Here is a 16,288-nt window from a genome sequence, read left to right on the forward strand (position 1 = left end):
TGCATGTTTTGAATGAGAAGGGTTGTGGAATTGATAAGAATGACTTGCAAGTCTAGGTATGACGATACCCTGTGTGATATTCCCTTAACAGAATGAGAAAAGAACTGTTTATAAACATGATGCATGTTGGGTTTAAGAGGCTAAAAAATTGGGCTTAAAGAGAGTTAGATGGTTACCCGAAGAAAGCACGAGTTGAAAGACTCAATGCTGGAAACCGTGATTTGCCGACACAGGATTATGGTACCCTGCTTTGTGATCTTATGTACCTTGATTCATGTCGTCCTAATTTGGGACTATGGTTAGGAGCCCTGCTTTTTGGTCTTGTGCACTACCATGACATGTTGATTTGACTGGAGATTATGGCACCCTGCTTTGTGGTCTTACGTGTCTCCCTTACTGATGCTTCAATTCTTGCGGCAAACTTGGATTGGGGGCTTGGCCATCGAGTCAAGGGCGGATCCCATATAGCCTGTGGGATGATCAGGATTGTAGGGTATATCATCTAGCTCAAAAGTAAATAAAAAATGAGTCACAGTTTCCAAGAGTTGTTTGAAGTTCATTTCGTATGCCCATGTGTTTTCACTTATGCATTATGTTCATTGTTTTGTGAAATGCCCTCATTATGTTATATAAAAACATGTTATTTTGGATTGTTTCACATGCCAATACATTATGTATTGATCCCCTATATTTCAGGATTTGAGGCTCAATCCCGGATCCCGTTAAGTAGTAGATTATGGTCAGACGTTTGGAGTTGGTGAGCCTCCCTTATTTCGGAAGGCCTTGTTCATATGATGTTTTCAGTTAGTTTTAGTTCATGGTCCGACCGGGGCCTTGTCCTGGTTTCAGACAGATGTTGTTTTCATTTTAGTAGAGATTTCACGGACTTGTTATAGATGGTTTTAGATCTTTATGAACTTATGTCCGTATTCCTATGTTGCAATAATAAGATGACTATGTTTCCGGTTTACTTCCACATTTGATAATTGATGAATTATGCATATGATCGCAAGTTAAGAGGGCTCTCGGGCCTTCATGGATTGGGATGTCAGTCGCGGCCAGGACCTCGATTCGGATCGTGACATATATATAAGGCCATGTCATTGGTAAGCTGTAAATGTGATCATGTATTATCACATCTCCTCAATACTTCTTCGGCATTTCTCACCATTTTTAACCTCTCAAACCTTCTTAATAGGACATTTGTGCAGTTTCTCTTCAAATAGTGAAAACAAGCATGAAACTTTTTTAAAAACTTTCTAAAACTTTCTGTCGTATTTTTTAAGTCAAATTTATAGCGTTGGTATGTTGATTTAATAGAATAATATATTTAAAATTATTAACTTCCTAGATTCTTCGTTTCCATTTGCTTGGCTTGACTATTTTTAGTATGTTTCAAAAAAAAATCTCTTTTTCTTTTTTTGGTAATTCTTTAATTCCAAATTTTACACTACATGTTTAAGATTACATAATCAAACGATATTTTGGCGCATTCAACGTATTTTTATTTAATAGTACAATAAGATTTAAAAGTCTTCTTTACCTTATTAAATTTTATGTCAAGTCAAAATCAAATAAATAAATTAAAAAATAAACAAATTAAATAAAGGAAGTAATTGAAAATTTAGATTGTTATATTTAGTTTTCATCTAGTCCTATGTCGTTTATTTGATACTTAACTTCAACCATATGTTAGGTATATTTGAATTAATTGACTATGCTAAGGTTCTAACATTATCAAATTTCCTTGCACGTTATGGCGATAAAAATTCATGAAAATATAACTTATCCAAGTTGTCCAAGGTTGGATAATTTGTCTGTTTATTAACTCGGATTATTTCAATTCAATGCATAAAAATTTGAACAACTATGTAGTCAAATTAATCCATGAAAATCTTTTAAACTATTTTCGATTTTTTTCTATTAGATATGTTATATATTAATTATAATAAAGAGTAAAATAGTATTGATGGGTATCAAATGTTTTAAAAAGAATAGGTAAAGCAATTAAAAATTTATAAAAAATTAAGCAATTTTACCCCAATTTATTTTAGCACAAATAACTTTTGACTGTGTTAATAATTTTACTATTTATTAACTTAATTTATTTTGATCTACCTAAATTAGGCACAACCCACCCATTTGACACGTCTACTCACCCAAGTAATATTGAGGAGAGTTATAACTTTCTTGGTCATGCTTCTAAAAGTGAGCTTATTTTGAAAGTGATTTTTAAATAAGTACTTATAGTGAGAAACAATTTGTGTTTGAGAAATAAATTTTAAAAAACACTTTGGAGTAGCAATTAGTGTGCTTTATGGAACTTATTTTAAAATGCTTTTAAGTATATTTTTTTTCTTAAAAGTGCTTCTAAAAAAAACTACTTATTTTTAACTTTCAAAAATAATTTCTGCTACTCCCCAGAAATATGTATTTTCTCTAAAAAATTTAGTCAATCATTGTTATAAACCAAACGGAAGAGTCCAACTCAAAAGACTAGCCTAATAGGTGGGAGAACTCATTTGGCCTATAAACCCCTTAGCATTTCTCTATTTTTTCAATGTGGGACAATTGGTTCATAACAATCGCCTCCGCTTGAGAACCAATGACCTCGTTGGTCACGGCTGAGCCCAGTTGGTCACGACTGGCACCCCTCTTAGGTTCAAGCCACCATTCCTGGCGCACAGGCCACCACTCCGAGTCGCGGCTCCATACGTGGATCGATCCTCGTTGGTCACGGCTGGCAGCCTCTTGGGTTCAGGCAACCATTCCTGGCACGCAGGCCACCACTCCGAGTGGGAGAACCCATTTGGCCTATAAACTCCTTAGCATTTCTCTATTTTTTCAATGTTGGGACAATTGGTTCATAACAATCACCTCCGCTTGAGAACCAACTATCTCGTTGGTCACGGCTAAGCCCAGTTGGTCACAACTGACACCCCTCTTGGGCTCAGCCACCACTCCGAGTCGCGGCTCCACGCGTGGATCGATCCTCGTTGGTCACGGCTAACACCTCTCTTGGGTCTAGGCCACCACTCCGAGTCGCGGCTTCACGCACGGCTCCACACGTGGATCGATCCTCGTAGGTCACGGCTGGCACCCCTCTTGGGTCCAAATGTGTCAAGTTAGTTTTTGTGTTTGATAGGAGCATACTTGCAGATAATTTTGTATCAATTAAAACAAGGCAAAATTCATGTTTCTAAATGAAAATTTTTAATAAATTTAAGGGGCCGCATATGTGTATAGCCTAAAATATTTAAATGCATGTGCTAGTGCCATACATTTAAACTTTATAATCAAATTCATATTATTGGACTTAATAAAATAATTAATTTAATTATATTATTCCACTCATTTGTTTTGACTAATATACTTTAAATTATTCTACTCTGAATATACTTTTCTGATTAAAGTTAAAAAAAAAATTGTGATCCACCCATATGTCACGTATACTATAATACCAGTACATAATATTAATGAGAAGAGATTTAACCACACCATTTTTTTTGACATTATAGGTGAATAGCATCAACTACAAATCTATTATTTAATTCAAAATACTATAAAACTATACTCCGTTAAATAATACTTAGCAAAATCTTATAATTGTCATCTAATGTAACGTAAAATAGTGTAGCATAATTTGTCTGGTTTTCAATCATGAAAACTGTGTAGCAAAACTTCAAAAATTTAAATATTTAACATCGACTTACTATCTTATTCACATAAATTCATTATATGCAAATAAAGAACAATCAATCATAATCGAAAAAACTTTTTCACTAATAAAAAAACTAATTTATATGCAACAATTTTATAATGAAGAACATAATTTCAAATTTGATTATTCAATGAATTCAATATTTTACCATATGTTACATATGTACCGATAAATAATATTGGTGAAAAGTAATCTGACCACATAAAAAAAATCTATTTTGAGATAGATTACATTGAACATAATTGTATAGCTTAACCAACAAAAAATTAACAAAATACCATTGCTCTTTTTGGAATATTAATAAATCTTATAACTGTAATTAAATGTAACGTAGAGTAATAAAGTATAATCTAAAATAGTTAATCTTTTATCAAGAAAATTATAAGTAAAATTTTAAAATTCAAAATATCAAGGTCATCTAAGTTTTCAGTCAACATGACTTCAATACATCTTAAATTTGCAAATATCTATAAATCAGAGAAAAATTTTTAGATACGAATAAAAAACAATCAATCATTGTATAGGTGGTGCACTGTGAGTAATATATTTCTTTAATTAATATTATTTCAAGATAAAAAATATACTTATATATAATAAATTTATAATGACAATTTCATTGCGCAATTTAGATATATGGTTGCGGATTATTCAAATATATTTGCTTGTGTTGTACTTTCTCTGTTTCATTTTAGTCGACCTTTCTTGACTTGACACTCTCTTCAAGAAAACACTTAACAGAGATTTATATTACTAAAGTAACTCTATTAATTATGCATTAAAAATATAAATTTGATTACATACACTTTAAATAGTCATTTAATGATAGGAGTAATATTGGAAAAACACAATAAACTTTTCTTGATTTTAGAATTTGGACAACTAAAATAAAATAAATATTTTTAGTAAAAGGACCAACAAACGGAGGAGGTATAAGTTACTTATAAATTTAAAAATTTGGGCTCATTAATGAATTTCAAAATGTGCACACATGTCATTTAATTTTGTGACCATTTTAAAATTATACCTTTTCAGCATATCAATCAAGTTTCGTTGATATCTTATATATTCAAGACATCATATATACATCAATAATATTTTTTTTCTCAATTCATTTTTTTGCCCGACCTCTTCACTTTTTGCTTCTTTAATTCTCAAATTTAGTTTTTTGTGTGTGGTAGTTCTTTTGAGACCTACAAAGGTAGACAAAGATGAATTCAATGAAATTTTATTTTTTAATATAAGCTATTAGTTTTTTTTTTTATATAGAGCTACTGTACCTTTAGAATTTTCTTTCTCAAAAAACTTTATTCTTGTAGAGAATGGAGCATGTCTTAATTTTATTTTATTTTTAATTTTTTCTTTTGTGAAACTTATTGTTGTTGTTCTATTTTGCAGTATGAAGCGATTGAGGAATGACGTAAATGATAAGTGTTTGTTTGGTTCTTTCCATGAAGAATCGTAAGTTCTTTGCCCTTCGCTATCTTTTGTGATTTTTTATTTACATGACTTGTTTTAACTTTTTTTTTTGATTTGTTGAATTTTTGTTAGGTCAGTGAGTTTTAGTTATTGTGTAGTGTGTGTAACTTTGTGATAAAAAAAATAAATTAGAAACCAATTTCTAAACTCAGATTATGTCTTATCATTTTTTTTTCTCTTCCATTGAAAACTAGTAGGAAGAACTAAAAATAATGATTGTACTTTTTCCTTGTGTTGTGTTTGTTTAGCAAAAAAATACTATTTATTTTGGCTATATCAATCATATTAAGGAAAAGTTGTGAATTTTGGATGAACTATAAACAAAATTTATTTTTAACCTAAAATTAAATTAATGTAAAGTAGATGAGGTATAACTTATCTCTGTTGGAGTATATGGGAGAAGGAGATCTGCATCAATAAATTTGACTGACTTCTCTTGATTATAATTAATTTTATGTATTATATTTGATTTAATTTTTTGAATGAAGCTATAATCAATCACAAGTTCCTGCAAGTGCTTTGGATCGAAGAGGTGGAAACCGTGTTGATGGAGTTGGAGCTAGTAATCCGAAGCTAACTATTGATGATGCGTTTTCTTATTTGAAACAAGTTAGGGACATGTTTCCATATCAAAGAGAGAAGTATACTACGTTTCTTCAGATTATGATAAATTTTAAGAATCGAAGGTCTGCTACTACAATTTGCCTATTGTCATTAATTTCTATCATAATTTGATGATTTATGTGGGACTAAATCTTTAAATATTCCTCATAGAATTGATACTATTGGTGTCATATCAATAGTGAAAGAATTGTTTAAAGGGCATCCTAATTTACTCCGTGGATTAAATCCTTTCTTGCCTGAGGGTTATGAAATTTCAATCCTCAATGAAGATGAGAAGAAAGCAAACTACTATGAACAAGCATTAACTTTTGTGGGAAAAATAAAGGTTACATTACTGTTATCTTACGATTTTAATAATAAGAAGCATGTCGTGTTCCTTTTTAAAAAGCTTTAGTCTTAACATACTCGCATATAATTTTTTTACAGGAGCGTTTAGGAAATGACGATGAATACAAATCCTTCCTAGATATTATGTGCAAGTATGGGAAGGAGCGCAATGACGTCAACAAGTTGTACCATAAGGTGGTAAAATATTTATTATCTAAATACATATATTATAGATGATCTTCATGTTCTTATTTGTTATTACTATTTTCTTATTTGTGTAGATTGCCACACTTCTCAATGACTATCCAGATTTGCTAGAGGAGTTCACTAGATTCTTTCGAGATGATTCAGTTACTATCAATTTATTGTCTAATTTGAACGATGATAGAACATCGTTGAATTGAAATGTAGCACTTCTGATCTCGTGCCCTTTTGTTCAAATTTACAATGATGCATGTATATTTAATAGTTTTTTCAAATTATTTTAGTGAAAACCTAAATCTTTGTATCTAATTATTCATCATTTCTTTTTATCTAGCCCTGCATTGGTTGCTAAATACTATAAACATTGACAATTTGGGAGGTATATTAGTTTTTTCTTCCTTTTTTTGGGTTAATAAATCATTAGAGATACACTATGTTTGTATTAATTGTGCATACATTAAGCATTCTAGAATTATCAAATCTCATCATAGTGGTGTAAGTTAGGCTATAAAAATATAACTTATCCATTCCATTCATGTTTGGGATAATATATCCATTTGTCCATTTCAACACACGTCGTGAAAAAGATGGACTAATATGTAACCAAAATTAACTCACAAGAGATGTTGTCAAACTAGTTTCAAAAATATTTTCTTATTTGATATTAAAAAATTATTAGATATCAAAAATTTATGAAAAAACAAACAAAATAATTAAAATTTAGTAAATTAAGCGAATTGATTATGACCCACATCCTATTCCAATAAATTTCACTCCAAATAACTTTTTAATGTATCAATAACTCTTCTATTTATTAACTTCATTCATTTTAATTCACCTAAATTCAGCACCATCAACCCATTTGACATATCCAATCACCTGAGTTAATATTAAGGAGCATTAGACTTTAGATCACATAAAATTTGGTGAAAAATGTGACCACATAACCTTCATGTCATTTGAAGTGGATTGTAGTGACTTCAAATTTATCACTTAACCAAAATAATCAATTTCATTTTCTGAAAATTTTTAAATTGACCTCATAAAGTCATTTAGTTCATAATGCTAGAGTAATTGTATATATAATCCAGTACAATCTAAGACCTCGCAAAAATTGATGTAAATTATTAATCACATCATTTTTTTCTATCTGAGATAAATTATTAATTACAAATTTATCACTTAACTCAAAATACTACAAAAGAACTGATTGCACTTTGTGGAATTCACATAATTTCATAATTAAAATCTAATAGTCTTAGATAGAACAGTGTAGAGAACACGTATTATGAAAGAAGATTAGTAGGGTAGGAATGTTTTCTTACTTTTTATTTTATGGTTTAATTAGGCTTGTTGGTGTTTGTCGTTGTACTAGCCATAGTATTGTAGTTCTTGCTTGTGATATCTATCATAGTCTTGTGTTTGTTGTGCTTGGATTGTCTACTATTTTATTGTTGTTCTTGTTTCTTCTTGCAGATTTTGAATTGTTTCTCTTGTTAGTTTTCATATTTTCTTCACTGTTTCCTTCTTCTTTGTACTTGGACTTGTTGTACTTAAACTAAGAGTCTTTCGAAAATTGGCTCTCTGCTCCATGAAGTAGTAATGAGGACTACATACACTCTATCCTTTTCAGATCTCACTTGTGGGCCTTTTACTTGGTATGTTATTGTTGTTATCGTTATTATAACCTAGAGTGACGCGACATAACCTAGCATAATTTAATTTTCAATAAGAAGAATTGCAAAATACAATTTAGATTATAGTCTTGTTGATATAATTTCATTACATCTCGAGATTTCAAATGGACAAAAAATGAATTTTATAAATATGAAGCAAAAGAACCAATCCTTCTACAAAAAAACTCCTCCTCAATTAATGTATGTTCTTTTAGAAGTAATTTTGATTTAAAGATGAAAAACTGAAATGTATGCAATAATTTTACAGTGAAAAACTGTTGTATATAGTTTCAAAATATGAATATACAAAAGTCTTAGTGTTTCGTTACATAAACTAATACTAATACATAAATATTGATGAGAAGAGATATGCAACGTGTGACACTTCTTGCCAATTGATACATCTAAAAATTATACCCGAAGTTGTTATGATACATCTAAACTATATGGGGATCCTATTTAATTACCTTCCCCTCCCTCCCCACCTCATTTTTTTTGTATTTTCATGTTGACATGGCTGCCAAGTCAACACAAGAAAATCACAAAAATAATCCGCTACTTGACATCCACATCACCAAAAAGAAGCACAAAAATATAGAAAAATGAATTTAGGAAGATAATAGAACCCTCGTAAAATTATGTGGCATAGCAACATCGGGTATAGTTCAAAAGATACTTGTGCCTTGTCACAATTTATCACAACAACATTAACGTAACCATCATATACGATAATTTTATACTGATGAGCACAATTTTAGAATATGATGTTCGAACAATTTTAATATTTTGTAGCATATAACACAAACTTATACAAATACATAATGTTGATAAGAAAGATCTGACCACATATTTTATTTTATTTTTCATTTTGAGATGAATTACACTGACTATATATTAAGAACATAACCAAAAATACTAACAAAATACTAAAGGCTCTTTTTTGGAATATTAATAAATCTTATAATGTAATCAAACGTAACCTAGAGTAATATAGTGTGATCTAAAATAATCTAATTATTTATTATGAAAATTGATAAGTATAATTTTAAAAATTTAAAATATTCAACAGCGTCTTAGTGTTCAATCGACATGATTCCATTTGCTCTCAAATTTGCAAATATATAAAAAGAACTTATATTAGATATAAATAAAAAATAATCGATTATTGTATAAATGAAGCATTTTGAGTAATTATTTCTTTGAATTAATATGTTTTGTGAAAAAACATATATGTAATAAATTTATAGTGACAATTTCTTTGCATAAATCAAATATATGTATCAATTATTCAAACAAAATTGTTTGTATCGTGTAAGTTACTTAAGAATTTTAAAATTTGGACTGATTAATGAATTTCAAAATATGCACATGCATTAATTTCGAGTCTATTTCAATATTATTCCTTTTTTACATAGCAATCAAATTGCGTTGAGATTATATAAATATAAATAGTCTGATATCGAAAGAACATATTTTATGCAAAACATAAGATATACAACAGTAACATTTTTTTTCCTCAATTTATTTTTTCACTTCACCTATTTATCTTTTAGTTCTTTGTTTCTCAAACTTTTATATGTGTGTTATAGTTCTTCCAAGTTCAAGAGGAGGGAAAAAGAAGGAAAAAGGAAAAAGGGAAAAGGAAAAAGTAAAGATAATTTTTCATCATCTGAATCATTGATTTAACTTTTTTGATTGATAGATCTGCTAAGATATTTTATTTTTATTTTTCAGAAGACATCAAGAGGTGAGTTCTTTTAGAGAACGAGGTATGTTTAATTGTTATTTCTTTGTCTTGTCTATTGTAAAAGTTGTTGCAGAATTTACTTTTCTGTTTTCACAGCATGAAGCGATTGAGAGATGAGTCAAATGATAAACATCCATTTGACTCTTTTCGTGGAAAATGGTAAGCTCTTCATAATTTTTTTATGTACATGACTTGTTTGTTTTCTTTGAATTTGTTGGATTATTGATAAATTAATGATTTTTAGATGTTATATGTTGTGTGGTGTCTATAATTTTATGATTTTTTATGTACATGACTTTATGCTATTTTTCGTTTTTTGTCATATCTAATAAGTTAGCATATGTCTTACCATTTTTATTATCTACCACTAAGAATTATCAGACACAAATGAAGATAACGATTTGGGTATTTACCCATGTTGTGTTTGTACGAGTGTGCCTTATTTGCTTTTTATTTGTTTGTTAATTCAATTTTAGGGCAAAATTGTTATAAAATAGCAATAGATCCACTATTTATTTGGTTATATCAATCGTTTCAAGGAATTTGTCAATTTTGAATGAACTATCAAAAACTTTTACAATTAGTCCAAAATAAGCACAGATTTAAAATTAATGTAACTGTATCTTAACGCTATTAGAATATATGAGAAAAAGAGATTCACAACAATAAATTTGATCGATAACTTTTAATTGAGGTTCTATCTGTTATGTTTTTTTTTTTCTCAAATAAATATAAAGTCAATCACAAATTTCTGAAAGTGGTCTTAGCGGAAGAGGTGGTGGCAAAAGTGTTGGCAGAGTTGATTCTAGTAAACAAAAATTGACAATTAATGATGCATTTTCTAATTTGAAACAAGCTAGGAACTTGTTTTGACACCAAAGGGTAAAGTATAACATGTTCCTTCATATTATGATAAATTTTAAGAATTGAAGAGTTGCTATGACAAATTACAATTTGCCTAAAGCAAGTTTTATAATTTTTTTCTATCACATAGAATTGTCAGGTAAAACTGAAGATAAAGAGAGTTGTATTGGTTTGGATGGATCTTCACCCATTTGGGGAAACATTGTGTGCACTCTTGAATATATATTAGCTAGTTAAGTTAATCTTATAAGAAAAAATGAAGGAAATGATCCACTATAAAATAATTACCAAAAATGGCTCAAGCATTGGTAACCACTCCTATCTTTTCTCTCTCCCACCTAGGGGTATTCATGGTTTGGTTAAAAACCAAACCGAACCGCGAACCAAACCAAATCGATTAAAAAAATTGATATTTGGTTAGGTTTGGTTTGGTTTTAAATTTTTAAAATCGATACTTATGTTGTTTGATTTTAGTTTTACTCTAAATAACCGACAAAATAATCAAATCAAACCGATAAAAATAATATATATATATATATATGTATGTATGTATATATATGTATACACACACATATATATGCATATATAGATTGTTTATATACTATTCATAAATAAAATATAAATATTTTTTATATTTTAAATTTTAATCATGAATTTAACTTTAGTCGTATCACTTTTAGTCATATGTCTCCATCTAGTTGATGGTTATGAGATTCTATATGATTTTCGCACTTTAAATGACAAACAATACTAATTGTGAAAATTATCTTGTTATCTATGGGATTTTATAGGTGAGTTTTATTAGACCATAGATAATCACTAGTTTTGAACTTTCTTTTTGGTCCCTATATATTGAGCAAAAAATTTATGTGTTTACCTTTTGGGGGGGTTATCATATCATTCTCTTATATGTAGTTTCTAAATACTTTTGTCGAAGCGTTCATATGGTGTTATTCATGGTTTTGCCTAAGTATACCACCAAACCAACATATGAAATGTCAACGTTGGTTTGGTTTGGTTTTAGAAATTTAAAAACCAACTAAGTTGGTTTGGTTATGATTTTGACCAATCACCGACCAATACCGACCCATGAACACCCCTACTCCCACCCTTAAATTTTGATTTTAATTATATTTGTTTAGTAAATTTGTTATCCTATTAAATTAATATTAGAATCAATGGTCATTTTTTCATCTTCATTTAATTTTGTGTATAATAATGTGAATACATTGGTTATATGTCATATATTTATAGCTATACATTATTTATACTATATTGATACACTATATATATATATTATATAACAATGTATAAACATTATATAACGATATATATGGATGTATATACATCAAATATACATGGTTATACGTTATTCACACAATATAGATACATTACATTACATATACATGCATGCGTCCATTAGCTGATTTTTTCGTTTCCTGATATCATTGTGTAAGAAATCCGAAAATAAAGTATCTCTTTTAATTATATACAATGAATTTAATAAGGCTTAAAACCTTAAATATGTTCTAATTGAGATACATGTGTATAAATAATGAGATAATTTATTTTATATCATTAACTTAACTATCTAATAATTGTTTGACTGTGTGTACAATAGGTTTTAAAAATCTAAACATATTACCATGTGTTAGGTGCTCAATTAAAATAAGTATTTAATCAAGTATCTAAATAAAATATATTGACAAATTTAATGTTAAGCCTTACGTCTCAAATATTCCACTTGTTATCTCCAACAATTACTTTTGTAGTAACTTTGGTTACCGAGAATTATTTATGTGTGAACAGATCACCTGTCTATATTAGAATTTGAGCTCTGATCTCAAATTCATGGTTACACCTCTCCCTTCATTTTGAAGCATTATATTTGAGTGGCTATATATGACTATGATTCTAATGTATTTTTTTATTTTTCTCAAATGAATTAGTTATGATCAATCACAAGTTGGTGAAACTAGTTTGGCCGAAAGAGGAGGTGGCAGTCGCAGAACTGGCAATAATTGCGTTGGTGCTGGTGCTAGTAAGCCCGAAGTTGACAAAAAATTTGCCTCTGAACAAGCAATTAATTTCGTGAATAAAATAAAGGTAACATTTCTATTACCTTATGATTTAATAATATATAAAAGCCTATGTTTTTCTTCTATAAAAAACTTTACTCCTAACTTTTTGATAATAACTTCTTCCAGGAACGTTTAGGAAATGATTATAAGTACAAATCATTCTTAGATATTATTCTCTTGTATGGGAATCATGAGGGCAAGGACATTAAAGAGATGTACAATGAGGTGATAAAATTTGTAATTTGGATACACAAATATTATAGAGGACCTTTGTCATGTTTTCTTGTTACTATGTGTAGGTTTCTATTCTTCTTAATGACCATTCAGATTTGCTAGATGAGTTCACCAGATTCTTGCCATATTCAACTACTGTCAATCCGTTGGATCATGCTGTTATTAATAATCAAAAAGGTTGAATATTTGTACTATTCTTTGCTAGAAATTGCTTACAGATGTCTCATAGTTTCTTTTTGGTATTATTTCACTTTGATTTTGGTAAATTTGTTGGTGTATGCATTTGTTTTTAGTATAATGTTTCTAAGTTTGGTAAATATTCTTTTTAATATAATTTGCTTGATCTTGTCAGATACGTATCGCAAAGAGTTCACTTTCTGTGAAAAGGTAAAAGAAAGACTACAAAGTCCAACTGATTATCAGGCATTCTTAAAATGTCTCCATATTTATAGCACAGAAAGAATTACAAGGAACAAGTTACAAAGTTTGGTACGTCTATCATGCGATTAATCGAGCTTTTTAATTTCAATACGGCATTAATTTTTATTAATTCTGCTATCTGTGGTTTGCTTGACTGTATTCAGTATTAGATTCATTTTTTATTAAACATGTTCTCTTTTTTACCACAATAGAGAGAAACATAGGTACTAAATCTTGTTCTTATTGGATTTTATGGTATTAATATCTTTGAAATGATGAACAAGTCGGTCTGGCTGTTGTTGTTGTTGTTTAAGCATCATAGATTTGAAAGCGAAAATGATACTCATTTCAGATTGCTGATACACTTGGAAAACATCCTGATCTTATAGAGGGATTCAATAAATTTATAGAGTGTCATGAACAAGTTGGTAAGTCTTGAAATTAATTTCATGATAGAAAACTTGTTGTGTTACATAAGTATATATGTGATTCCATATTGATTGGTTAATGCTTTTGCAGTTGAATTTCTTGCAAGTGAAACAACTAAGTGGAATGAAGGGAATACCAACTCCAAGTTAGTAAAGAAAGAAGTGAAAGACATTGAGAAGAAGTGTAAAACTGAGGCTCCTTCAACTTATCAAATAAAAGAAGAAAATGAGGCTCCTCCACAGAGAATTAAGTTTGAAGAAGCTATCAGCTTTGTGAAGAAACTGAAGGTTATTTTCTTATCTTCTGAATTAGTGAATTCGATAATAAGTCTTTATTTTTTTCCTTTTTTACTAGTTCTTATCTGCATGCATTGTACGTACGTATATTTCATAACAGTTAGTATTATAAAATTTGTATTTAAAGCAATAATATTTTAAGATTTCGTCCTATAAAGTTAACGTAAAAACTAAATGAATAGGAAAAATTATGTATTTTGGAATGATTCTTGTTCTAATGTGAATTTGGAGTATTGAAATAAAAAACTGAAAAGTTTGGGAAGTGAATTATATTCTATCGTGTCATAAAAATGAGGAAATAACGAGCCTCTGATTAATCATAATATTATTGCATTGCTAATAACACCGTACAAGAAAATAATGAGGTTCTTTAATTAATTAAAAAGGTTAGACATTGAAGTTTCCAAGAATTACATAATCATTATTATAATTTTATTCAATATGAAATGCACATACGAAAGGTAGAGTTTTAATTGTTGAGGTTACCACTTCGTGCAGAAACATTTTCAAAACGATGACCATTTGTTCAAATCCTTCTTCGACAATTTGAAGATGTACAGAGAGGAGCACAAAAATATCTCTGAAGTCTACCATAAGGTGATAAGTCGTTTTTAATTTGGATGCTTTTTTTTTTTTTTACAAAATGGTTTTTTTGCATAGGTAAAGGAAATTAACTATGAGAGGCAAAGCCACTTGATAAGCTGGGACATCTTAAGAATATTTAAGAAACTCAAACTTGTCTATTATTCCTCTACATAAGACACAAAAATTTAACAAAATCACACTTGTCGTCTATCATCTGCAACCTTAACTATAAGAGGCTATTCCTCTTGATAAGTCATACCATCGTAAAAAAAAATTCACAAAATTAAACACTTGTCTGCCCTATGCAGCCTGAGCTTTAAGAATACCAACATCATCATCGGCAAACTTCAATTTAGAAGCAATTCAAGACATTATTTTTTCTTCTTACTAATAAAAGCAATACGTTGCTGTGCCAATTGATCACTAGCAGCCACCACAGTCGCATCTAAATCATCAACTACAATCGTCATAGCATCTAACTGCTTCTTCAAATCAGTTAGTTTAGGCCTCATTATGTCCCGTAAATACATTGTCTTTTCTTTAATTTGGATGCACAAATAGTACAATATGTAAGTTGTCAAACTTTTCGATGATCTTCATGTTTTTATTTATGACTATCTTCATTTTTGTATTGCATAGGTTGCCAAACTTCTCAATGGTCATCCAGATTTGCTTAAAGAATTCACAAAATTGTTGGCAGACTCTTCAGCCATTGACATTCTTAAACACTATCTTTATTAGTAACCATCCTCCTTTTGCAAATTATGAATTAACTTAATATATTTTCGAAGATTGATGTTGCTTGGAATTTTTTGTGCTGTTTTAATTTTAATTAGTAAAGATTCATTTTGATTAGCTAAAAAATTATTAATGATTTCTTGAATAATATCTTTCCTTCTAGCAAATCAACAGTGTTCTTTTATTTTCTCATTTGTAATTGTTCATAATACATGAAAAGAGATGCAACAAGGTATTTCAAAAGATACATAACCTTTAACTTCACATATTAATATGCTTCTCAATAAAAGTAAAGATTAGTTCTAGTTAATAAGATGTTAGTTATTTGTTTGCAATGCATTAACTTTGGATGTTGTTGTTAAAACTTTATTTATTAATATAAAGTTTGAGTTGTCTAGTTCAAAGTTCTAAAATATTTATTGTAAAAATGAGAACTTATTTCTTTTTTTTATATATTATTTTTTAGATAAGCTTTTAAAAATGTATTTCACAATCTTCATTATTATTTCAAGTGAAGTTATTTCATAGAGTTTACTATTAAAATTTTTGAGGCCTCAAATTTTTAGGGCCTAAAACGAATGTTTTACTAGTCTTACCCTTGAGCCACCCTTGGATACAACTAAATCAAAAGGTAATCTTGTTTGGTTTGACTGATATATAAATTTTACTGTATCTTATCGTTAAGTTTCATCATTAGGTAACGACGAAAAGACTCATTTTATTAAACGACCTATTTAGTGGGATTGTATCGTTACCTTATTATTTTTTCTCATTTTACCTAACTTATTAGTTAATAATCATATTTTATCCTCGTACCCTGTTTTTCTAATAAGTTTATCCTTTAAATTATTGATGTATGATATTAT

At 29.1% G+C, this 16,288-nt stretch overlaps 1 protein-coding gene across 1 annotated transcript; it reads left to right on the forward strand.

Annotated features, from left to right (window-relative positions):
- Positions 1 to 5,560: 5,560 nt before the first annotated feature.
- On the forward strand, positions 5,561 to 15,425 carry LOC107858395 (paired amphipathic helix protein Sin3-like 2). The gene is made up of 13 exons (XM_047407877.1): positions 5,561 to 5,565; positions 5,686 to 5,883; positions 5,972 to 6,146; positions 6,248 to 6,343; positions 6,430 to 6,542; positions 9,872 to 9,934; positions 12,589 to 12,745; positions 12,847 to 12,945; positions 13,020 to 13,131; positions 13,307 to 13,443; positions 13,727 to 13,802; positions 13,894 to 14,090; positions 15,324 to 15,425. Exons 1-13 carry the CDS (start codon positions 5,561 to 5,563, stop codon positions 15,423 to 15,425), a joined length of 1,530 nt encoding a protein of 509 aa, XP_047263833.1.
- Positions 15,426 to 16,288: the final 863 nt, after the last annotated feature.

Source organism: Capsicum annuum, chromosome 2 (genome assembly GCF_002878395.1).
Source record: "Capsicum annuum cultivar UCD-10X-F1 chromosome 2, UCD10Xv1.1, whole genome shotgun sequence".
Taxonomy (NCBI): Eukaryota; Viridiplantae; Streptophyta; class Magnoliopsida; order Solanales; family Solanaceae; genus Capsicum; species Capsicum annuum.